General features: G+C 37.7%; 2 protein-coding genes across 2 annotated transcripts; both read left to right on the forward strand.

Annotated features, from left to right (window-relative positions):
* Positions 1-7,654: 7,654 nt before the first annotated feature.
* Positions 7,655-8,599, forward strand: LOC140509158 (putative olfactory receptor 10D4). The gene has a single exon (XM_072616989.1). It carries the CDS (start codon positions 7,664-7,666, stop codon positions 8,597-8,599), a length of 936 nt encoding a protein of 311 aa, XP_072473090.1. The 5' UTR covers positions 7,655-7,663.
* Positions 8,600-15,530: 6,931 nt separating this feature from the next.
* On the forward strand, positions 15,531-16,565 carry LOC140507863 (olfactory receptor 10N1-like). The gene has a single exon (XM_072615728.1). The coding sequence runs from the start codon at positions 15,531-15,533 to the stop codon at positions 16,563-16,565; it is 1,035 nt and encodes a 344-aa protein (XP_072471829.1).
* The last annotated feature ends 9,626 nt before the right edge of the window (positions 16,566-26,191 follow it).

Genomic DNA, 26,191 nt, shown 5'->3' on the forward strand with positions numbered 1-26,191 from the left:
AGGAAAGTAACTTTTGAGGGGTCAACAATCACTTTAATAAAGCACATCTATCATTCACTTGATTCAGGGGAAAAAGTCAACACCCTGAACTTCAAAGAAAATACAGAAAAATACAGAACAACAGGCATGTCTTCCAACTGTCTGACATAAGCAATACATACATCTTAAACCAACTGACAGATCCAACTGTCTGACCATTGCATACATACATAGTTAGCAGAGAAGGAAACACCAATATCTGGGTTTTCAAGGTTGGTGGGGGGTGAGGGGCATCCTTAGTAGCTTTTCAGAGTCTCATCTGGCCAAACAAACACTTCCAAAGAGTAAGCCCCAAAGTAAAACTTCATCTCAGAATCTTTACACACTTTTTAGAACCAGAGGACATCACAGCTTTTGAGAACCAGTGCCTCATTAGAAAATTAATAAAAGGTGAGGGTCTTCTACAAATCTTCCCAGGCCCATTAATGGATGGGGAAGATCTTCCCCAACCACATCATTCAATCAGAGGCACTTCATACTAAAACAAAAACAGTAAAAAGATCCTACTTTCCTTGCCCTTACAATGAGATATGTGCTAGATGATTTTATGGACCCCTATTTTATCACACCCCTCTTTTATTCCAGTCAGTATTAATCAGTTCTATATGATTCCATAGAGGTGGTGATTATAAATTCTGTATATTAAGCCTCAGAGCTATGAACTATACAAAGATTGCAAGTTCACTTGCTTAATCATAGGAAACAGAGGCCCTCCCTCCTTGTTTTTCCTTGTTATGTCCAGTGTGGTGGGGATGACTGGCTATTTTTGGTGCCCCTCTATGCCTTGTCATTCTCCTGTTGTCCAACATGGGGAGATGACCGTGAGCAGGTAGCCAGTGAGTAATGCTGGTGGCTGGTCTGCAGCTTGCCTTTCCATGGCCTGTCAGCCCATGTGGATATTTTGATATCTACCCTTCAACCCAAACCCATGAGCCTGCTCATCAGGTTTGGGTAGGACCTCCTTGAAGGTCAAGATAGGTCTGCTCAATAGCCCATTTGTCAACCAATGGGATTCTGTATTTTATGTAGACCCTTTAGGAGGGTTAAGGGCAAGATCCAGCTACCAATCAGACTTTATTTTTGACCTGCTCCACCTGTATTGTCCAGGTATCAAGCATTATAAAACTAAGGCCCTAAAGGAAGTGGGCATCTCAGATCATGAGTGAGATGTGAGGTCCATTTTGTTGGAAGGGACCATGGACTCTTTAATAAAGTGCCTTTGGCTGAGAGCTTTGCCTCAGTGTTTTTTGTTTGTTGGCTTGTTTTTTTGGTTTTTTTTCAGATTGGACATTTTTGAAAATCCCCACAGGTAGCTAGGTAACTCAGTGGATAGAGCATTGGACCTGGAGTCAAGAAGACCTGCATTCAAATTTGGCCTCAGACCTTGGGCAAGTCTCTTACCTACTCTTTGTCTAAATCCACTGGAGAAGGAAAAGACAAGATACTCCAGTATCTTTGCCAAGAAAACCCCACATGGGGTGAAGAAGACCTGAATTTGAATCCTGCCTCAGACATGTGCTAGCTATGTAACTCTTAGCGACTCACTTAACTGCTGTCTGCCTGAGTTTCTTCATCTTTAAAATGAGGTCATAATAGCACTTACTTCACAAGGCTATTAAAAGGAAGAAATAATATTAACATGTAAAACTCTTTGGAAACTTTAAAGCTATCTATATAAATACCAGCAACTATTATTTTAATTAGTGAGAATAGTTAGCATTTGTATAATTAGCTTTAAGGTATGAAAAGCACTTTATCAATAATATCTCATTTGACCCTCCGAACAACCTTAGAAGGTAGGTGGTACCTACCATTTACCATCTTCATTTTACAGGTGAGGAAATGGAAACAAATGGACATGAAGTGACTTGCCCAGGATGGTACAGCTAGTAAATATCTGAGGTAGGATTTACACACATCTTCCTGAATCCAGGTCCAATGCTCTATCTACCACTCAGCCTATCTCTATCATGTCATGTGACTTAGTCTTCCAAAGAGTCATTTGATAGGAGCTCAGAGCCATGCATTGGATAGATGCTGACCCCGAACTGTGGATTGAATGGAATGTAGTGACGATTCCCAGTTTTACAAGGGAATGTGTTAGGGAGGAAGAGGTGGGTTCTGTTCTGTATTTGGTCCAGCATGGGCTCAGATCCATAGCTCTGAGCCTCCCTATAACTCTGGGGTGATTTTGCTGTTTCCCAGGTTTCCACTGCTGTCTTCGGTCATTGTCTTTTGAAATCCACATTTCCAAGTCTCCACCCAATGACTGCCAAATGACACATCAAGTGAGAACAAAACGAAAAACGAACAAGTTAATTAATATAAAATGCAAAGTAAATGACAGGAAATTGAAACATTTTATAAGCTTTCCCCAATGAGTCAGTCTTCCCAACAAAGAAAGAGAAGACCATGTCAGTTAAACTGAAGGCCTATGCCTTCATTTTGTATTTGAAGTCAACGTCTTTAGTTTTCCCAGCTTAGCCACTTTCCTTTAGGTTTCTGGGCTTGGGCTACTGAGAACTGACTTCTTGTGAACCACAGATGACTAAAGTAGGTCTCTCACAACACAGATTGTCTCTGTGGCACCAGCTTGGCTTTCAAAGCCTCCATCTGTATCCTTAACCTGGTAAATGTGTCTGCCACTTATTCCTGTCTCTTGTGACTTTTGCTTAACTACTCTCATTTCACTAACTTCCATCTAATTCTTCCACTCTTTTTTTTAAACTGACAACCTGGAAGTATTCCTACCTAATCAGCATACACAATGTGTGACATCATCACACTGTACAACTCATGCAGAGGCTTCAGGGAGATTTCACTCAGAGAATTTCCCTTGTCTCAGTCATAAGTAATTCTTGTACATGGAGTCTGTATATTCATATGTCTCCACTATATTTTACAGATAATTCACTCAATGCATCAAAAGAATTCCTCTTCTGTTTTGTGTGTGTGTATATATATATATATATATATATATGTATATGTATATATTAGAGGACAAATGATGAAGAATGCTACTCACCTCCCAACAGAGACATAACATAAATATGCAGAATAAAATACATAGTTTTGGACATGGCTAATATAAGAATTCGTTTTGCTTGACTATGCTGGTAAGGAAATATATATACACAGGATAATCTAAAAAAAATAATAAAAAAAGGATAAATATTTCATGGACATCAGAGCAACTCCCAGACTGTGTCTCTGTTATCCTTACAATTCCCTCTTGTTCAGTCATACACACACACACACACACACACACACACACACACACACATCTTTGATAGTGTCAGTTTTGTCATTTCTCACATTTAAATCATTATGGGTAACACTGTTTCTGTTGTGTATCTTTCCACTGCCTTTCTGGTGATCTGCAATTCTGAATCTTTGGAGATTACAATGTTCCCTGACTTGTAGTCATAGGGCATCACTAGGAGATTTGAAAGATGGACTTTTGAGACTGTAAGCAGTTAGAGATCACTGAAAACTCTGTCCTAATTGTATCTTATTCCTCTCCAGTCTACACTCCGAATGCCCTGTGCCATGCCCCAGATCTTCATCCTGCAGCCTTATTCCAGTGATGGAATTCATGCATTGGGAGTAGACTCTGTCCTTGCAGCCTCTCCCTCTGATGGAATGGTTTCTCCCAACACCTCCATTTAGGGAGGACACCCAGACCATAAATGTCTTATTCCTCTTCCACTAAGTGGCATGGGTAGAATACAAGGCCTAGAATAAGTTCAAATACACCCTGATACACTAGGTGTGTGATCCTAGGTCACAAACTATCCGTCAAAGAGACTGATAAAGAGGAAAATAAAGGAGAAAAAAGAATGTATTTTTTCCACATCTTTTTTACTTCTATAGAGTTGCATTTATTTTTATCTTTGCAATATTTCTCTTATTTTTTGTGAACCTAAACCACTACCACCACCATCATCACTGGCATATGTATAACTCTTTAAGGTTTCCAAAGTGCTTTACAAAAATTATCTTATTCTATTCTTATAAAAATCTTGGAAGGAAGGTGCTATTGATAGCCTCATTTTATTGCCCAAGGTCACACATTTAGTAACAAAAGTTTAGCACTCTAAATATTTTGAGACTTAGCTGCTTTACAAATGCAAATATACATGAAACTGTGTATTATATAAACAAACTGAACAGTTTTTGAGATAAGCAGTGCCAATCATCAACATTTCTTTATGTGACATGTAGCATGGCTAAGGAGAAAGATGACTATACCAGTTTGATCAATATATGTCAACATCTCAATTGACAAATAATATTTGTAAGCTCCCAGCTATTTATAAAGCACTGTGATAGATGCTATGGAAATAATAAGAGATATAAGTCACATAATTAGAAGTTATTCAGAGAGATAGGACATACACATATATGTAAAAAAGATAACAGTATGTCAGAATATTTGTCAGTAGGAAATCTAAACAAAGGGAGTATAATGTTGCGTGAAAGTCTGGCTTACAGATGTTGTCTATGCCAGTGTTTTCCCTCTTCGAAGGTCCCAGAATACCCAGGTTTTAATTGATCCCTCTGCTCCAGGCTTACAGGACAAGGCCCCAAAGGGATGTCAAGTAAATTTAAGGTATATGGGAAATATTTTAGGTCTTGGAATTTGGGAAATACTCAATGAGAAGAGGTGAGGAAATTGTCCTATCTGTATTATCTTCTTCCTGAGTGATTGACTGAAAAAGGAGAGATTTCTGAAGCATCTGACCACAGAGTTGAGTTTTGTAAGAATCTTACAGTTTCCCCTCTTTCCTGCCTGACAGGGGAAGTCTTGGACAAAGAAAAATTACCTCTCAGCCTCAATCAATCATGCCTAAGACTATTAGAAATGTGAGTGCAAAAATTGTGCCCTCTCCTCATTCTCTTCCCTGACTCTCTCCTACCTCACCACTCCATCTTTCTTTTCTCTTCTTTCCTATCATTCTCACATTCACTTAAAGAAGTCTGAGCCTTGGGAAGTGAGACTATTAGTGTTTAGAGGCTTCATTCTCTTTGTTGGAAAGTGTAAAGCTGTAAATATAGCAGGATTAGCTGACTGCCAAGAGTCACCAAAATTTGGGCACTGAGCAACCTGAACCTCTTTACAAAGATAAAGAGGTCAGGCTCAAATAAGGGGGAGTAATTTCTTGCCAGATATGCTTAATTTACCTTTCTCAGTGGTAATTTGCCTAATTAATGACAAACTTGGACTGTATAACAACTATGCATTTGCTATTTCTTGGGCTCTGATCTTTGATTTTTATCTGTAAGATGAGAGAGCATGAGGTAGAGAGGAATCAGTGTCTCTTCTCTATAAGAATATTGCATTAGATGAGAAGCAGGACAGTTGGGAAAAAAAGGAGATCTAATAATGATGCTGAGCTGAGACCCTAACTAGTTGTAAAATACAAGGTGGAGCGAGGGGGAAATCCACTTTCTGGACCTCAGCTTAACTTATCTCAAATTGAATTATTCTGATTTTTGAGGTTATGGGTTTACCTTCACATTTCATCATTTGGATTTCTTGTTTATTTTTCTTCTTGGTTAGGGAAGATGAAACAAGAAGACAGGATGGGAAGACAGGGAAGGCAGGAGGACAACAGAGAAGGGGAACAGAACAGAATTTGTTAGCTGAATACTTACCTAGGAAGATAGGTAGAGAGCCCATTGCCCATCATGTACTCAGGAGGCTTTATAATTTAAGAGAGACTTGGGAATTTCATAATGCACCATATCTTTCCCTGAATGAGAGATATCATTCTTTTTTGGTGCCTTCAAAGTACTTGAAATACTAGGACAGAATGAAATGATGATGGACCAAACTAGGTCCAGAAAACTGTAACTAGATAAAATACCATATTAATGAAGTCAGATACTCAGGACTGAATAGTTTTCTTTTATTCTCACTTCCAATTGCTTTACATTGAATTTGTATCTTCTTGTAAATAAGTTGCAGAAATTAATTCTTGAGGGTTTCTATATGTATAGCCAAGAGATATGATGGAAAGAGGGAGATGTCAGCTTTGAGTGAAAAGTTATGGTGAAAGAAGGAAAATAAGGGGAAAGTAATTAGGGACTGAGTGTAATAGACCTCTCAATCCAAGTAGCAATTAGGTTCAGATATCAAGAAAATTAGGGAAGGTCAATGCTTTAGATTGGGCATTGGATAGTCTTAGATTGGGCACTTACCTTAGTGATGATAGAAATTTAAGAATAACTGAAAAGTGAAATGCCAGGCCTAGAGGCCTGTGGGCTACCCGAGTCTTACTTTACCTCTATCAGAGGTCTTCGGCTGGCCAAACCAGATGCTCGTATGAGAGAAAGGACGTTCCAGAGTCGAACAAGGGTTGAGCTTTATTTCAGGGTCTGGTTACAAGTGCAGGGGAATTCTTCCTTAGGAGGGAGAGAGAAAGGTCTCCCAAGGAGGCAAAGATCTTACAATAAGAGATTGGAAGTAGAAGTATAAGTGGGGAGAGAGGGGGAGGGGAGAGAAGAGAGAGGAAAAGCGGAGCCTTGTGTCCTCACACGTGGCCCCTCCGCCCAAGCGAGCTTTCGGGCTTTCCTGATCCTGCTTAAGCTCTCCAGCCACATAGTTTGCATCTGAATACCGTGCTGTTAGGTGTGCCCAGATCCGGGACAATCTCGAGGGCAGGGAGAGCTCTCTCCCATCACGTTTCTCACGGGAAGAGGCGGAAATACACGAGATAGCTCGGTTCACCTCGATTCCCAGTCTTTTCCTGGGGGGTCTCATGAGAACTCTAAGATTTAGAAGTTCCCACCTTTACCCGCCGGAGACTGTCCACATGGAATTGAGCTTCCATCCCCAGCAGTGAAAACCTTGAATTCAAATGTTTCTTTGTACCCTTTGGTTCTTGGAAGTGGCTGAATACAATGGTTTCCAAGAATACACTGGTTCTTATAAGTGGCTGGAACCCTGGGATAACCAACTTGAATGATTAAGAACTAAAACCAAAGCTGGATCCTTTCTTAGGTTGTTGGGCACTGAATCTTTGTTTTATGACTTTGTTACTGTGAGAAAGAATTTGGAATGACATTGTTGGCTTGGTTGTATGTAGGTTATCAAATCTTGACAATTCTCTGATGTCTCTCAAAGAAACTTCCTTATTTCAACTCATACTACTACTACTATGGTTTGAGCCCCATCCCTCTAACTTAGACTAGGTCAATAGCTTCTAGATTGGTTTCTCTGCTGACTATCTCTATATTCTCTATATTCTCTTTCACACAGATGCCAAAATAATCTTTCTAAGGCACAGGTCCAACCATGTTTCTTCCTAGATACAAAAATTCCAGTGACTCCCAATGACCTCTAGTATAAAATGAAGCTGCCTCAGCATGGTATTTGAAGTCTCCCACAATCTGGCTCCAACCTACATTCTTTCTGTTTCATTCTCTATGGACATGTGTGTCAGAGAGATCTTGGATCCTTAGTACATTGTACTCAGAAATTGTGAGATCCTGACAGCAGCTGTCTAACTTCTGGAGCAATTTGAAGCAGTTCTTTCTTTTGCATTCAAAAACAATGTATTAAAAAAATAAATTATACATTTCCTTTCACGGATAGCTAAGAGCTGACTTTTCCAAGGAAATGAAGAACTACACAGTTGTGACTGAGTTCATCCTGCTGGGAATTCCTCAGACAGCAGGGCTGGAGACAGTGCTCCTTGTTCTCTTCTTGTTTTTGTACCTATGCACACTGTCAGGGAATGTGCTCATCCTCATGGCCATCATTTCTTCCTCTCACCTTCATACCCCTATGTATTTCTTTCTGGGAAACCTGTCTATATTTGACATGAGTTTCTCCTCAGTTACCTCACCCAAAATGCTGTTCTATCTTTCTGGTCAGACACCAACCATCTCTTTCCAGGGATGTGCAGCCCAGTTGTTCTTCTACCATTTCCTGGGCTCCACTGAGTGCTTCCTGTACACTGTAATGGCATATGATCGTTTTGTTGCCATCTGTTACCCTTTACGTTACACAGTTATCATGAATCATCATGTGTGTTCCATTCTGGCAACAAGCACCTGGATGTGTGGCTGTGTTCATGCTACTATTCTGACCTCCCTTACTTTCCAGTTACCTTATTGTGACCCCAACCAAGTAGGCTATTATTTCTGTGACATTCCTGCTGTCTTACCTCTGGCCTGTGCAGATACATCTTTAGCCCAGAGGGTTAGTTTCACTAATGTTGGTATTTTGTCTCTTTTATGCCTTTCTCTCATTCTCATTTCCTATACTCGTATTGGGATCTCCATCTTAAGAATACCTTCCACAGAAGGGAGACGGAGAGCCTTCTCAACCTGCAGTGCACACCTCACAGCAATCCTTTGTGCCTATGGACCTGTCATCATCATCTACCTACAACCCACTCCCAGTCCCTTGCTTGGCTCAGTGGTTCAGATATTAAATAATCTTGTGACTCCCATGTTGAACCCCCTGATCTACAGTTTAAGGAATAGGGATGTGAAATTTGCCCTCAACAAAGTGTTAAATAAAATGAGACTCACTGTTGAAAATGAGTAAGCATCTAAGTATTGATGGATAAAGTCTGAGCCCAAATCTCAAGAATATCTTTCAAACTTTGTTAAGAAACTGCAAACTAGCATAAATTATTTTTTGAACCTGCTGATTCTTACAAAATATGTTTATGTGCACATACATTTTCTTATGTTTTATAATGTTCATATAATAACATATTTTTAATAATGTATATTTTCTTTTTATTATGAACTTAATAAACATGAATAAACATTAACATTTCAATATAGAAAGAAGTAAAGCAAAATAAATATGACCTATGAACTTATGTGATATACAGTTCTTTGAAATGTAGCGTTCTCATGCAGTACTAACAAAACTACTGTATTGACCTGTCTGTATCCCTGTGAAATTTCTTTTGCTCTCTTTCATCTATTTTTAAATGATTCCTGATGTATTTCTTCTTCTTCTTTTTTAATCTCTATTACTTCCTATCATCTTCCCCTGCCCCCAAATAGAAACTGTACTTTTAAATAAGTAGAGTGAAGCCTCAAATAAACCAACACATTGGCTATGTCTCAAAATGTGTTTCTCATTCTCTACTTCTAATCTAAATCCTTACTATTGAATAGTAGGAAATACATTTTTTTTCGGTGTTTTGAATTCCTGATTGGTCATTGAATTTACCAGAATTCTGAAATCTTTCAATATTTTTGTCCTTTCAATTATTGTGGTCATTTTGTAACTTGTTTTCCTGGCTCTTATTTCACTCTCCATCTATAATAACTACTCAACAAATGTGCTGATTTCTTGATTTCCCCTGTAAATGAACCACTTCTTTGTTCTTTCATTCTGTTAGAGGAAATGTCAGAGTGGAGATATGTTGTTGGGGCCCAGCTCTGGACCATGGCCTCCTGTATGGAGAGTTGAGATATCTGGAGGCGCCAACCTGCTTACGTGGCACTAGCTGGTCTAGTAAGCTGCATGGTACTGGGAACGCCTCAGTAACAGGATAGGCTCCGCCTACAGGGAGGAACATGGGAGGAGCTCGGATGCCCAAATATATGCTGGGTGCATTGGGGGATCTGGGGAGTGATGTAACCATTAAAGAGTGTGCAGCTGCCAACTCGGGTGTTCTGTCTAGTTATTCCCCTCCCCCACCAGAGGGGCCGGAGACGTCCAAAGACCAATAGAGATCTAGATCTTGAGGTAAGATTCCAAGCGAAGCCCAGGGATGGAGAGCTAGCGTAGAAAGCCCGGGACAAGATGTCCCATGCTCCCCATCGAGTCTTTCAGTGAGAGGTGTATCTGCCATATCTTAAGGGGACAGAAAAAAAGTGAAAAGAAAATGGAAAAAAAAGCTGTGATGGAGAACTGAAATTACTTCCTGTTTCTTTCCCTTCCTCTCAGCCCTTGAAGAAGAATTAGAATTCAGTGATCAGTGAAAATTATATAACATAACTGTGCATAATCATGCCAATTAGAAGTATTCCATTCATTGTGTATAATATTCTTTTGGTTCTACTTTATTTTTTCTGCAGCAGATCATTAACATCTTATATTTATAGAAATCCCTCATATTCATTTGGTGGTACAATCATATTCTATTTCCACACTTTGACTAGCCAAATCACAGCTAATAAGCACCTACTTTTTTTTCTAACCACATTAATGTATATTCATGTAAGTATTGGGAGGGTTCATAGATATGTATGGTGTCAAATGGTTAAAACTCCTAATCACTGACAGGTGGAGAAGACAATGATGAGACAATAAAGTCCCTAAGAGAGATGATACATTATTTTTATTACCAAAGAAAATCAGATTGTGATAGGTAAGACTCCTTGCAAGTGGAGAAAGTTCTTTTTTTTTCCTTTCTAACTCAAGAAAGAGTCAGAAAGGAAACTAAACTTTTTGAGGAAGTTTAAAATTCTCACCAAAATGAATTAACTCCTTGGGACTCCTTTTAGGAATCCACAGACATAGGCTGTTTTAAATAGAAAAACTTAACCTCCTCACGGGAAAGGGGGAAAATCAGTCCAGTGGAGCTTACTGAATGAAAAAGACTTATCTACAACATTGTGTCAGCTCAAGAGAAAACTCTTAGAAGTCTGGAAACAATTTTGTGGGTGTAAGTTTTTTTGTGAGCATTATTTCTATCAGCCTTCCTCTTCTCTAACTAGTCTTGTTAAATCCTATGGACCTTCCATTTCCCCCTTTCCACACTGCTATTTGTGGGAGGGAGAGAGCAGGAGATGTTTGAAAAAAATTTCATCGACTTTCCACTCAGTTCAGTTTCTTCTCTCTGGAAAGGTCTTTTAGTAGGCAGGGTTATGCACCCAAATTATAATGACATCATTTAAAAATTTGTCACTTACCTATCTTCCATCTTAAGTTCATTCATTCCTTTCTTCCTATACAAAAGAAAGGCAAAATATGCCAGAAACTCTGTACAAGCAATCTATACATGAGATAAACTGTGAATAATCAACAGAGAAAAGAAGTCTTCTATAGAAGGTCAGATTTTGGCCTTGGATCTGAAGAAAGCCAAGGATATCATGAGGCAGGAATAAGGAAAGAGAGTCTTCTAGGCAGAAGAAAAAGCCTATGGACATGCTTGAAGTTGGGAAATTAAAGGTCTTGCTCTTGTTCATGAAACAGCAAGAAGGAAAGTATTACTGTTTGGCAAAGTGTGTTTGGGAGAAACTGTAAGGTATAAGAAGACTGAAAAGCAAGAGAGCACTAGTTAATGAAAGGCTTTAATTGTCATAAAGAGGGTTTTATATTTGATGTTGGAGGTGATAGGGAGTCAGTAGAGTATATTAAACAGGGACATCGTCAGATCTTCATGTTAGGAAGATCATTTTCAACAACTGAGTAGAAGATGGACTGAAGTAAGTAGAGACTTGTGGCAAGGAAATCAACCAGCAGGCTACTAGGAATAAGGTCATGAGGGATTTCATGAAGGTGATGGCAGTATTTATAAGGGGGGGAATTATGTGAAAGATACTATGAAGGCAAAAGTGAAAGACCTGAGATGCAGACATGTCACAAAACTACAGAAGAGCTCACATTCAAATGGTGCTGACAACAAGTAATGGTATAACCTGGTTCAAGAAAGACAAGGTAGAATAGGATGTCATACTAAAGTTCCTTTACAGATTGAAATCATTTCTGAATCTACCACAGAATCTCCCACCACAAGTCTGACAGGCCATACCTGAGGGAGTGATACAATATCACATTGACAAATATCAAAAATGGCTTTCCTTTGCATCTTGGTAACCATGGTGATCCAGGTATTATTCTCCAAGCAACCCCTATGTGGGTCATACACAAAGGGCTATATTTCAGGCTGTTTCCAATAGAATATTCACATGGACACTTTAAAGCTTTATGTTACTTTCACTTAGTTGTAACCAAAAGTTGCAGTTCCTTCTGAAGACGATCACACACATATAGAGAAGACCTGTAGCGACCCAAAGCAAATATCTAAAATTTTAAATTTTTCTTCATTGCACCCACCTTTCCTTAATATTTGCTTTTTCCTCTCAAAGGCAACCTCTACTCCATCTTAAGTGGATTTTTCCCCTTTCCAATCCTTTGTAATAGACAGATATTTTTGTTAGAAGTGGCATCTAATCCATATAGATTTATTTCCTATAAAAGCATCTATTCAGACTTTTGTCCAAATGACTCAGAAATGTTAGGAGAAAAAAATCATAGAAACCACTTGCTGAATACCAAAGAAAACAAAATGCTCACACACTTTGCTCAAATTTCTTTTTCTGAACTTCTGTCTGGGCTGAGAAAAAAAATACCAATAATGCAATGCCAATTCCTTTGGAAAAAAATCTTGCTTTTACTTTTTCCTGACTTTATTTCCCCCCTTTAAAAATTATTTATTTTATTTTTAATTTATGGAATAAAACAAGCATTTCTATAACAAAGTAGAATATAAAAAAAGAGATGGTTGCACATGGAACTGCCAATATATTATGGACATCTTGCTAGTCCTTTGAATTTCCTTGAACTCTGGATGCAGACAGGATTTTCCTTCATATGCTCTTTATAGATAATTTGGCTATTTATAATAGTCAAAATGATTTAATTTCTCAGAGGGTATATCATTAGTGCATATTCCAAGGTCCAGTTGTCCTTCACATTACCAGAAAGATTGTTGTTGGTAACTTCTAAGTCATCAAAGCTGTATGAGTAACAAATTGGGGATAGGAGAAAGCTACGGGACTCCAAGATCCCACAACCTTTGGGAAGGCAGGGATGGACCTAAGGGTTAGAGAGGAATGTACAATCCAAATTCCTATCCAAAAGAAATAATGGAATAATAGGAATAATGAAAGTTTGAAGATCAGTGGAGAGGGGAGGTATAGAAGGACATATTGACAAAGAGGTTGGGGAGAAGGGAAGATCTTGGAAGTGTCTGGGTAGGATAAAGCTCTTCTCAATCTCCTTCCTCAGCTCCTACCAACCCCTGTTATTGAAGTTTTATAAATCCTGAATGTTAAGACATGGGGTGATTGGGTAGGGAGATAAGAAAAAGTAGATGAAAAAGATTATTAATGCAAATGGCAAGGGCCGATGATTCTCCACATTATGAAAAGTATATCAATTGGTGACTGACTCCTAGTTCACTCAACTAGTATGAAGGACCATTTGGTAGAATCAGTAAGGGAGGGGAGCAGGGGGACAGAGAGATGCAGTGCCTCAGAACTTTGGGGGAGGAAGAATGGGACTAAGAATTGAAGAGCGAAAGGCCCTCTAGCCTTCCTGGATTCTCTTGGGGGTGGGAAGCGGAGTTCAATGTCCAGAAAGTTAAAAGTAGAGGTATGGGGGCCACAAATTATGAGCATTCAGAAGTACTCTTTTATTTATCGAAAGTACAATAATGAATTCTTTATGTTTGGATTTGTCATGGGAAGTCAACTCTGACATAAAGACTTTGCTCAACCAGAAGAAATAAAAGTTCTTGATTACACTATGGATTTACAGTGCTATTCAGAGGCAGGTATTAACAAAGTGAATATTCATTACATGAGAAGATCCCATGGCTTACAACCATACCACAGATCTGAAATTCCCAAGTTAAGTTGAAGGTGACTTCTTTCTCAGGATCACTTCTATTCTCACTTGGAGTCATTTGAATTTTTTCACATAGTATTTATGATTGATAACAATTTTGAGGTAGTGGTAGGGAGACCAATAAACTTAAAGAAGGATTTATAAACCTGTGACACTTTGGAACTAGCTTTACCAGAAAAATATCATGAGATTCTACTCCACCAGTGTTGTCCCTTTTCTAAAGTCTCAGAACACCCAAGGTCTAATTATTCCCCCAACTCCAGAGATTTCTTGAGTTTGTGATATATCTAGAGATGAGATTATCTAGAGATAAGATCCCAAGGGGAAACCAAGGTCAATTATAAATTCTCTTTCTACCTCCCACTCCAAGTCCTGAGGCTGCTGAAGTCTGAGAAAGAATCATTTCAGTGGGTAGGAAAAGTCAGTTCTGTGCTGTCTAATTTGGGCAATTTGGTCTAACAAAGAGAAGCATTCAGAGTTCTCAGCTACATACACTGGCTCTACCTCATGGTACCTAAAATAGAAGGCATGAATGGAAAAACTCCAATCTTCCATTCATGGGAGGTATGAGAAAAGAAAGAAAGATTTGTCATCCCCAGTCAACTGTGTTCTCCCTTGGACATGTAAGTTCACCCAGTTTTAATCTCTCACTGCTTTTTCATGCTGAGAGCAGAATGGGGAGCCATAGGTTGAGTGGGGCTATTGAATGACTCCCAAGATTAGGGACCATCTTTCTATTAGAATCTCCAGAAAAGGAAATGCAAGAAGAAAAGTATATGGGACCATCACTGTCTAGGGATGGTTGACTGAGCCTGGAGAATTCAACAGTTTTTACCTAACTACAGAGCCGTAAAAAGTGGAGACTCAAAATATTTTGCCATACCTCATTAAGGAGTTACCTTCACTTTTTTGTGAGGAAATCTGTGTTGATCATGGAAAAGCCATGGGTGCAGGTTAGGTAGACACCTTGTCTTGGGATTATGATGCCCTGGGTTCAGATCTTAACCTTTGATACACAAGCTCTGCAACTAATAGCAACTCATTTATCCTCTTTGAAACTTTGCTTTGTTATTTGTAAACAGACATAACAATATCTATGGAACCTCCCTGATGGAGTGGTTGAGAGTTTTGATGAAATAATGTAGGGAAAGTGTTTTACAAACTTTAAATCCTATATGTCAGTTGTCATGATCATCATCCATATTGTGATGGAGGAGTCAGTACCTGAAGCAGTGTTTATTAGGAATGTTTGAAAAATTGAGTTCCAGGGTCAAGCCTCTAAATTCATTTTTGGACTTAAATTTCCAAAAATGCTACTTGATAAAGAAGAAGTATCTTTGCACCCCTGTGAGAATTACTTTTATGTCAAGATATGGAAGTGATTTTCTACATAGTGACAGGACATTCTCCACAACTGAGGTCCCCACTCAGTCTATACCTTGGTTGTGACTTTCATACAGTCACTGTCAAAGTTGCTGTAATGCCTGTGACCTTTTAATTTCTAAGCAGGTGGCCAGGACTGATGACCTTCTCATCCAGGAATGGTAAAGGAAACCAGCATAAAATAAGACAAAGACCCAAGATATTTCTTTTTGGCTTTTCTCTATTTTTATGATGGACATTTTTTTCTCCAATTTTAAATGCTTATTGAATAATACTCCTGTGATTAGTAGTAGTCATTCCATTCCATTCTTTTTTTTGGAAGCCCTAATTTTATGCATCACATAGCTCCATTTTACTTGCAATTATGGTGATTGAAAGTTCAGGATAACAGTCTCAGGTAAAAAAAAATGGTGAGTTTCATCCAATGGATGATTATCTTCCCAGTTGTTGTACTAAAATTTTTTCAATAAAAACTATAAATTAGTGATCAAAAATGAATTTGTATCATGCCAAACCAACTCACCCTTTGTCTTTGATACCTGTACTCGCCCTCTTCTTTCTTCTATCATCCCCCAGGCCTGACTCCCCTACGAACATAAAGAACTACACAGAGGTGACTGAGTTTATCCTGCTGGGAATCCCTCATACAGAAGGACTGGAGACTCTTCTCTTTGTCATCTTCTTATTCATCTACATCTTCACCCTGCTGGGGAACTTCCTCATCCTCTTGGCTATCATTTCCTCCTCTCACCTTCACACACCCATGTATTTCTTCTTGGGACTCTTATCTACTTTTGATATATTTTTTCCTTCAGTGAGTTCTCCTAAAATGCTAGTCTTTCTCTCAGGAAATAGTCGAGCCATCTCCTATAAAGGATGTGCCTCTCAGCTCTTCTTCCATCATTTTTTGGGGTGTACTGAGGGCATTCTATACTCTGTGATGTCCTATGACCGTTTTGTTGCCATTTGTCATCCACTGCGCTACACAGTCATTATGAACCCCAGATGTTGTGTGGTCCTAGCCATATGTACCTCATTGATAGGTTGTATTCATGCTACTATACTGACATCCCTCACCTTCCAGTTACCTTACTGTGGTCCCAATGTAGTGGACTATTACTTATGCGACATTCCCTCTGTAATACCTCTGGCCTGTGCTGATAGCTCACTGGTCCAGACAGTGGGTTTCACTAATGTTGGCCTTCTAACTGTAACATTACTTTTAACTATTCTTATCTCCTATACTCACATTGGGATGGCAATTTTAAGAATGCCTTCAGCTGAAGGTAGAAGCAAAGCTTTCTCTACTTGCAGTGCCCACCTCATTGCCATCATGTGTGCCTATGGACCAATTATCATCATCTATTTTCAGTCCACTCCCAACCCTTTGCTTGGTGCTGTGGTTCAAATTTTGAATAACATTGTCTCACCTATGTTGAACTCCTTAATCTATTCTCTGAGAAACAAGGAAGTAAAAAGAGCCTTGAAAAGAATTTTGTATGGGGCAAGACTAAGCGCAGGGGACTAAATTAGGAGTCCTCAGTCTCGCTGGTCAGGTCCTGTTTCCATCTTTGTGTGGAAACTGTTGATCAAATTCTTCCCCTTCACTGAATGGTCATTGTATCGCTGCCCTCTCTCTGGGTCATCATTCCATCTTTTTTGTATGGTGTATGTAACCAGAAAGTAGTCCAACATAAGAAAAAAATTGCTAGTTGAGTTCTTTTTTCTCTTAACGGACTTTTTTTGTTGAGATTCACTTTTATTTCATTATCTCATGTCATATCATTATCTTAAGAGAAACTCATCTTTGAAGGTACCAGTCTTTCTCAATTTCAAGCAATTTTGAAGAGTGTTTCTTTGCAGGAAGTAAGGGATAGTTTAAAGATATGGTTTCATTGGTGTGCAGAGTTTCTGAAGGGCTCCCCTTTTCCCCCTGTTTTAAATCACCAACCCCATTGACAGTTATCTCTCATTCATTCCTCCTTTACTTTAGTCTCTGATGCAAAGTTGACAGCCTATCTTAATTTTCAAATTTCTGCTTTGTTTCAGTTCTAGGTTTATTCTCTTCAAAAAAGATCTATGAAATCATTCCTAGATATCTTCTGTATTCTATCCTGTACCTTTAGTCTTTTCTTTTTTTCATACCCTTAGCACTCTCCTGTCTATGTTCACTTTCACAGGGAGTAAGTATTAAAAGTATTAAAAACCAAAATGCTAAAGTTAGTACTATCAAGGAATGTATTGGCTGTATGTTTCTTAGTCCCGGAGTAATCTGGTAGATGTTTAACAACTGTCTATATTGAGGAAAAATATACTCAAGATACAAGTATTTTCTCTAATACTTTCATAATCTAGACAATCAACAAAATAATAAACAACATCCTGATTTGTGGAATTAGTCAGTCTCCAAGGTCAAAGGGCATGTTTTTGAACTTGAACCTGAACAAGAATCCTCTCAATCACAAATCTGACAGGTAGATATGAATCCTTTACTTTAAAAATTCTAATCCAAGAAAACCTACTGTTTTCCAAAACGACCAATTGCTTTGTTTTTTATAGTTCTATTTGTTACGAAGTTTTCATTTATACCAAACTTTAATCTGTCGCTCTGAAATTTCTATCCATTCTTCCTAGTTCTTCCCTCTATGGTCAAATAGAACAAAGTTATTTCCCCACTGTTGGATTGTCCTCCCTTTTCATATTTCTGCTTCAGCATTTCTAACTTCCTTTAAGATTCAGCTTAGAGACTATCTCTTACATAAGATCTCTGCTCTTCCTCCATAGCTACCAGAGATGGGTGATAATCAGCTTGTAACAGCTAATCAGAACTGTCTGCTAAATTTTCTGTGTGGGTAAAATCCTCAAACGGTACAAATAAGACCTTGATTCCTTGTTTTGGAGTTTGTCTAGACTTAAGACAGTGACAAAGAAAATCTTAATAATCCTGGTTAAACTAAAGTGTTGTGATTTTCATAGTAATTGGTTTTTATATTAATTGATATGATACGTCTAATGAATATACTGATATATTAAGTTTTTCTGTATTGTCCGGTCCAGCTTATGAGTCAGATGCACAAGCTTGAACTGATCGATCAGTCGACAAGGCTCATGATCGCTGGCATCCTTCTGCCTGTGTACCCGGAGTGAAGGGAATCAAAGATTGTAGAACCTGTTCCTGTCATAGGACTCTGGTCCTGTGACACATCAAGTAATGACCCCAAGGACTTGAACAATACAGCTCCCCCAGGGCTCCTGAATTTTTGTATTGTCTTCCATTTGGGAGTTTGTCCTGGGAAACCACTCTGACCTTGGGAATTAATTTGGAATCCACCTTAGCCCCTCCTTTCCCACTTGTCATTTATGTATATAATTTCTGTCTTTACTTCAGCAAGTTGGATTTTGATTGGGAGAATTCTGGATTTATAATTTGTTCCACATAATGAAATTAATAAATTAAATAGCTACTTGGTTGCTGGAACTTTGTCCTGCTGTTTTGTCATTCTCAGGTTAGAGACCATCTCAATAAAATCTTGTTAACAGTGTCATGTATACAAGGTGTCATTTATACAAGTATATGTGAGTACATACACACAGACACACACATGCACACACACTTATTCAGAGAGGTGTTTGGTAACCATTTATCACATACCCCTAGATCTCTCTCATTTGAAATAAAGTTATATGTATTTGATATATATTCTATTTATTTATTAGCATATATTTTTTATCCTTCTCTAGAATGTAAGCCACTGAGAATAAGAAATGTTTTGTTTTGTCTTTGGATCTTTCAGTGTCTAATGATCAGTGCCTTTGTTTATCATAAGTGCTTAATAAAAGCTTGTTGAATTGAGTTGAATCTTCTTCTAACCATCATCATTACACCTAGCACTTGTAGAGCAATGCAAGGTTTGCAAACCACTTTACAAATATTATCTTGTTCAATCATCAGAACGACCCTGGGAGATAGGTGTGCTATTACTTTTCCCATTTTTTAGGAGAGGATATGGAAAAAACAGAAGTTGTGACTTAACTTGTGACTGTGTTGTCACACAGCTGGTTAATGTCTGAGACTGAATATGAATCTAGGTATTCATGACTTCAGAGCCAATACTTCATCTTCTTCTGTACCATAGCTACTCTTGGCCCCTGAACCCTCCTCTCTTCTTTTAACTAATTCCACAGTAGCAGATCCTCAATAGCCTTGACCATGGTTTTGAGTTACCCTTACCACATGTAGTATCATGCTCCAGACCTCTCCATTTGATTCTGTGCAGGCCTTGAGTTACCCTCAGGTTTCACACAGTCTCCTTATCTATCTTAGCTACAATTCAATTTAATTTAGTGAACAATATTCTCTTAGTATGTTCTGAGCACTGCAGATACATACACACAGAGACCCAGACTCAGACACACACACACACACACACACACACACACACACACACACACACACACACATTCTTTGACTTTCGTCCACTATGCTCATAATATAATCTGTTCTCCCCTGTGTTTCTTAAAATCTTGAGCTTCCTTCAAGGCTCTACACAGATACCACCTTTTTAAAAAAACTTTATTTTCAATTCATGGGACAAAACAAGCATTTCCATAACATTGTATAGTAAAAAAGATTCTTGCACATGAAACTGCACATCTATTATGTACATTTTGTCATTCCTTTTAAATATGCAACAAAGTTATCATGCAATTTTTTTTCCTTCCCCTCACCGCTTCTACAGATGACTTCCATCAGACAAAAACAAGCACACACACTTATACATATATGCATACATACATATATATGTATGTATGTAAAATTATTCTATACAAACTTTTATTAATCATTTCTTTCTCTGGATGCAGATAACGTGTTTCTTCATATATCCTTTGTAGTTAATTTGGGTGATTATAATAACCAAAATAAATGATTTCCTCAGTTGTTCTTGAAACAATATTGCTGTTAACATATCCAGTGTTGTCTTCATTCTGTTCATGAACTCCATTATGTTGTGGAAATGTTTTCATGTTCTTCCTCAGATCATTGAGCTCATCATTTCTTATGTCACAGTAAATATTTCATCACAAGCTATTTGCTCAGCCATTCCCCAATTGATGGGTATCCTTGCAATTTCCAGTTCTTTGCCACCACAAAGAGAGCTGCTATAAACATTTTGAACATATAAGTTCTTTTCCTTTTCCTCTAATTATCTGGAAATGGACTTAGTAGTGGGATTGCTAGGTTAAAGGATATGGGCAGTTTAACAACTCTTTGGGCATAATTCCAGATTGCTCTCCAAAACAGTTAAATCAGTTCACCATTCCACCAACAATGAATTAGTGTCCCAATTTTCCACATTCCCTCCAACATTTGTCACTTTCCTCTTCTATCATTTTAGGCAACCTGGTAGGTATAAAATGATATCTCAAGGTTGTTTTAATTTGCATTTCTGTAATCAATAATGATTTAAAGTATTTTTCATCTGACTATAAATTGTTTTGATTCCTTCATTCCTGCCTATTCATATCCTTTGACCATTTATTAATTGACAAATGGCTCACATTCTCACAGATTTGGCTAAATTCTTTATATATTTAAGACATGAGACCTTGATCTGAGAAAATGTTTATTTTTTTCTTAATTTTCTGCTTTACTTTTGATTTTTTTTACATTTGTTTTATTTGCACAAAACTTTTTTTAATTTAATGCAATTACAATGATCCACTTAGGGAGCCAAGATGGCGGAGTAGAAAGACGCACATACGCTACCTCCGAACCCACTGCCCATAAAATACCTGTAAAAAAAAAAGAACCACCAGCGAATTCTGGAGCAGGAGAAGCCACAGAATGGAGCAGACGAGATTTCTGCTCCAGAGAACCTGAAAACCTCTCGCAAAAGGTCCCTTGTGCCCCGGACCCGGAGCAGAGCCCAACCCTGCCTCGGCGGTGCAGAGCCAAAAGGAGCAGATCCGAGCAGGCTTCAGGGACGGAATCTCCAGCAGCCGCGCAGGTCCCTCCACCCACAGGTGACAGGGGCTGGTGAGAGGGTCTCTTTGGCAGGTCAAGAGGGGAGTGGGGTGCCCCTATAACTCAGGCCCCCTCGGGAGGCAGCAGCAGAGGCAGCGGCAGACCGGGGCTCCCCAAGCAGGCAGGAGCTCAGATCCATTGTTGAAGGTCTCTGCATAAACCCCCTGAGGGAACTGAGCCCCGTGTGGTGGCCCTGCCCCCACCTGAGCACCTGAACTTAATCTCACACTGAACAGCAGCCCTGCCCCCGCCAAAAGCCCTGAGGCAGGGAAGCAGCATTTGAATCTCAGACCCCAAGTGCTGGCTGGGTGGATCTGGAGGAGAGGTGGGGGTGGAGAGGACACTCAGAAGTCAAGTCACTGGCTGGGAAAATGCCCAGAAAAGGGAAAAAAAATAAGACTATAGAAGGTTACTTTCTCGGTGAACAGGCATTTCCTCCCTTCCTTTCTGATGAGGAAGAACAATGCTTACCATCAGGAAAAAACGCAGAAGTCAAGGCTTCTGTATCCCAGACCACCCAATGGGCTCAGGCCATGGAAGAGCTCAAAAAGGATTTTGAAAATCAAGTTGGAATGGTGAAGGAAAAACTGGGAAGAGAACTGAGTGACATGCAAGCAAAGCATGAAAAACAAGTAAATACCCTGCTAAAGGAGACCCAAAAAAATGCTGAAGAAAATAACACCTTGAAAAATAGGCTAACTCAATTGGCAAAAGAGGTTCAAAAAGCCAATGAGGAGAAGAATGCTTTCAAAAGCAGAATTAGCCAAATGGAAAAGGAGATTCAAAAGCTCACTGAAAAAAATAGTTCTTTCAAAATTAGAATGGAAGGGATGGAGGCTAATGACTTTATGAGAAACCAAGAAATCACAAAACAAAACCAAAAGAATGACAAAATGGAAGATAATGTGAAATATCTCGATGGAAAAACAACTGACCTGGAGAATAGATCCAGGAGAGACAATTTAAAAATTATGGGACTACCTGAAAGCCATGATCAAAAAAAGAGCCTAGACATCATCTTTCATGAAAATAAAATGATCCACTTATATCTAATTTTATTCTGTCTCTTGTTTATGCAGAGGTTTTTCATTTATCCATATTGGTAAGTAATATTTCCATGTTCTTCTAATTTTCTAGTACTATTTCTTTTCATATCTAGATCATGTATCCATTTTGAGTTTATCTTGGAAATGGTGTACAATATTGGTCTGTGCTCTATTTATATCATTCTGCTTTCCAGTTTTCCTAACAATTTTTACCAATGAATTCTTATCCCAAAATCTTAAGTCTTTACATTTGTCAAATACAAAATTATCATGTTCATTTGCTGCTATAAATTGTTTGTCTATTCTATTCCATTGATCTATTTTTCAATTTCTTAGAAAAACAAGAAAGTTTTGATAATTACTGCCTTATAATATAGTTTATGATCTGATACTGCTAAAACTCCTTCCTTTAGATTTTTTATTATTATTTCCTTAGATACTCTTCACTTTGCTTCCAAATGATTTTACTTTTTTCTAATTCAGTAAAATCATTTTTTTTTTTTTGTAATTGAATTGGGATAACATTCAATATAAAAATCAGTGTTGTTAAAATTTCATTTTTATTATATTGGTTCTTCCTACCATGAATACTTAATATTTCTCCAGTTATGTAAATCTGGTTTTATTTTTATGAAATCTTAAAGGTTATTTTGTTTATATTGCTCCTGGCTTTGTTTTGACAGGTTTACTCCCAGGTATCTTATACTGTCTGGAGTTGTATTAAATGGGATATTTTTTACTCTGTCTTTTTTCAGAGTTTTATTTGTGATAGAAATGAAAGCTGATGATTTGTGTGGATTTGCTTTATATCCTGCCACTTTGATTAAATTATGAATTGTTTCAACTAACTCTTGAATTAAATCTTTGGGATTTTCCAAGTGTATCATCATATCATCAGCAAAAAGTGATAGTGTTATTACCTCATTCCCCATTCTGATTCCTTCCATTTCTTTTTCTTCTCTTATTGCTATTGCTAGGATTTCCAGTGCAATACTGGATAATATTGGTGACAGTGGGCATCCTTGTTTCATACCCTATCTTACTAGGATGGCTTCTAGCTTATCCCCATTACAAATAATGCTTGCTAATGGTTTTACATAAATGCTTTTTTACCAATTTAAAGAAACATCCATTCACACCAACACTTTCAACTGATTTCAATAGAAATGAGTGTTGAATTTAATTAAAAACTTTTTCAGCATCTATTGATATAATCATATGATTTAACAAAATTTTATTATTGATATAATGAATTATGTTAACACTCTTCCTTATGTTAAATCATTCCTGCATTCCTGCTGTAAATCTCACTTAATGAAAATTTAGAATCTTTATAATATATTGTTGTAATTTTTTAACTATTGTTTCATTTAGAATTTTTGAAACCATATTCATTAATGAAATTGATCTATAATTTTCTTTCTTTGTTTTTACTCTTCCTGCTTTAAGGTATCAGTACCACATTTGTTTCATAAAAGAAGTTTGGTAAGATGCCTTCTTTACTTATTATTCCAAAGAATTTATTTAGGAATTAGTTGATTTTTAAATGTTTCACAGAATTCTCTTGTCAATGCTTCTGGACTGGTGCTTTTCTCTTAGAAAACTCATTTATGGCCTGTTCAGTGTGTGCTTCTAAAATAAATCTAGTTTAATATTCTACTTCCTCTTCTGAAAATCTTGGCAATTTATATTTTGTAGTTATCCATCCATTTCACTTAAATTTATAAGCTTATTGTCACATAATTGGGCAATTTAAGCTACCACCTCTTAAGGACAATATTTCCTGATTCTCATAAAGGTTCATTCCTTTAAATTACACAGTGGATATAGGGCTGGGCCTGGAGTCAAGAGCACCTGAATTCAAATCCAGCTTCACACACTTTCTAGCTTTGATGACACTTCCCAAGTCACTTAACATCTGTCTGCCTCAGTTTCCTTAATTATTAAATAAGTATAATGACAGTGCATACCTCCCCAGATTGTTGTGAGGATCAAATGATTTAATATTTCAAAAATGATTAGTACGGTTGTAGGTGCCATATAAATTCTTGCTTTCTTCTGCTCCTCCTTGTTTCTTTTTAACTACTTAAAAATTTATTCTCAAGCAGGATAAAATGTTCTTGAGGGTAAAAATTGTTTTGTTGTTGTTGTTTGTGTTTCCAATGCCTAACACTTTCTGTTATGTTTTGTCTTTAATACCACTTGTGCAGAGAAGTCCTGGTAAGGAAACTTCTCTATCAGTGTGGACTCATACCTCATCTGTAACACAAGGTCTTGGACAGCTGCCTGGGGAACTGAGAAGTGAACCTACTTGTCCAGAGTTACTCAACTAGAATGTGTCAAAAACACAACTGGAACCAAGGTTTTCTTGATTCAAGGCTGATATTCTATGATAGCTCCCATTTTTATAGTACTTTAAGATTTAAAAAGCATTTTCCTATCTCCTATATCAGTGTGGTCAAAATAAAATAACTCCCTGGAGGTCCCATATTGACTTCAAAACTCATTTCCTTTTTGGTTTTTTTATCTCTTTTTGAATACAGACCTCACAGTGGTATTGCTAAGTCAAAGGGTATGCATGCTTTTGTAGCCCCATGGGCATAGTTCCACAATTCTCTACAGAAGGGTTGTATCAGTTAAATAATGTTTGATACCAATAAAAACTGGAGGGAAGGTCAGGGCAACCCTTTCCAATTATTTGTTTCCAACTCCCCACCCTATTCTTCTCAGATATAATTAGGAAATTTTTGCTCTCTAGATAAGTAGCTCAAAGGATGATCTAACAGAATACATGGGAAGGGGAATAGAGAGATATAGATTTTGGACACCAATATGAGGCCAATGCTAGAGAGATGATTGGGAAGAAAGAATAGGAACAAACAAGAGTTCATTTGAACTTGTCCTGGGATGTTATACAATTTCAATTAATACTTACTAAGCAGGTGATGATTTCAGTTTCTACATTGCTAGAGGGCTGGAAGCTTTATTAGCAGTCACTTTACCCATTGGCAAAGCTCCTTTCTCCTCTTCTTGGTTATGACTCCATGTCTCCTTGCTAAAGGAAAATGAGAGTCTAGCTTTTTAATAAGAGAAGAGCATCAAAGAAAAATAAAAACTCTTGTTTAAAAAAATTCAAATTTTGTCAAAGTATGCCTATTTTGATATTTAGATATTAAAATGAATTCACTAAAAAATAAAGTACCAAAGAAAGAAATTTAGATAAAATGAAGTATGCAATTATCTTTTTTTTGACTACTTGAATTCTCAGACTTCTATTTTCTCATTTATAATTTTAATCTCTAAGTGAAACATATAATCATATGAAATCTTAAAATTTGAAACTTATCTTTGATCTTTTGAAAAATCCATTATCTACTCATTGATCCATAATAGGGAACTTGACCACAAATACTAAAAATCTGAAAGGAAGGAGTGTTGTAGCAAGTTGTGACATTCATTGCAGTCCCTTCTAATACCTTAACTAAGTCCACCCCACCTGTGTCTCCAAATAATATTATCCTTATTCCAAGTATTCTCCATGATACCCACACATATATATCAATTCTTGACAAAAGAAACAAGTTGAACAGAATCTACTTCATTGTTGTCAGTCAAATATACTCTACTAATTTTTTCTTATTTGTACATTGTTGTTGTTGAGTTTGTCCTTCATTTTCAAATAGGGGCATGATATCAGACAAATGATATCATGACTTGCACTGGACTTTGTTTTGAGTGAGGAAGGGCTGTGCAAGGTCACCACCCTCATTTTCTGCTCCTGAGCCATCTGGATTCAGTGACCAGATATTCATCAGGATGATAGGAGATGGCCCAGGATGCAATGGGAGACCTTGACCTTTTAGGCTAAGAACTTTTCAGGTATTCACTTAAAGTGAAGTAATGCCCATTCAGTGAATAGGTCTCTTTAAAAAAAAGTAGTCAGGGGATGGCTCCTTTAAAGAGAGAAGAAAAATAAATAAATAAATAATCAAATAAATGAAAGAATGAAGGAATGAATAAGTAAATAAAACTAGGAGGGTCAAGAGCCTCAGGGTTCTTGGTTGAACCAGAAACAATTACTAG

The sequence above is a fragment of the Notamacropus eugenii genome, chromosome 5 (genome assembly GCF_028372415.1).
Source record: "Notamacropus eugenii isolate mMacEug1 chromosome 5, mMacEug1.pri_v2, whole genome shotgun sequence".
Taxonomy (NCBI): domain Eukaryota; kingdom Metazoa; phylum Chordata; class Mammalia; order Diprotodontia; family Macropodidae; genus Notamacropus; species Notamacropus eugenii.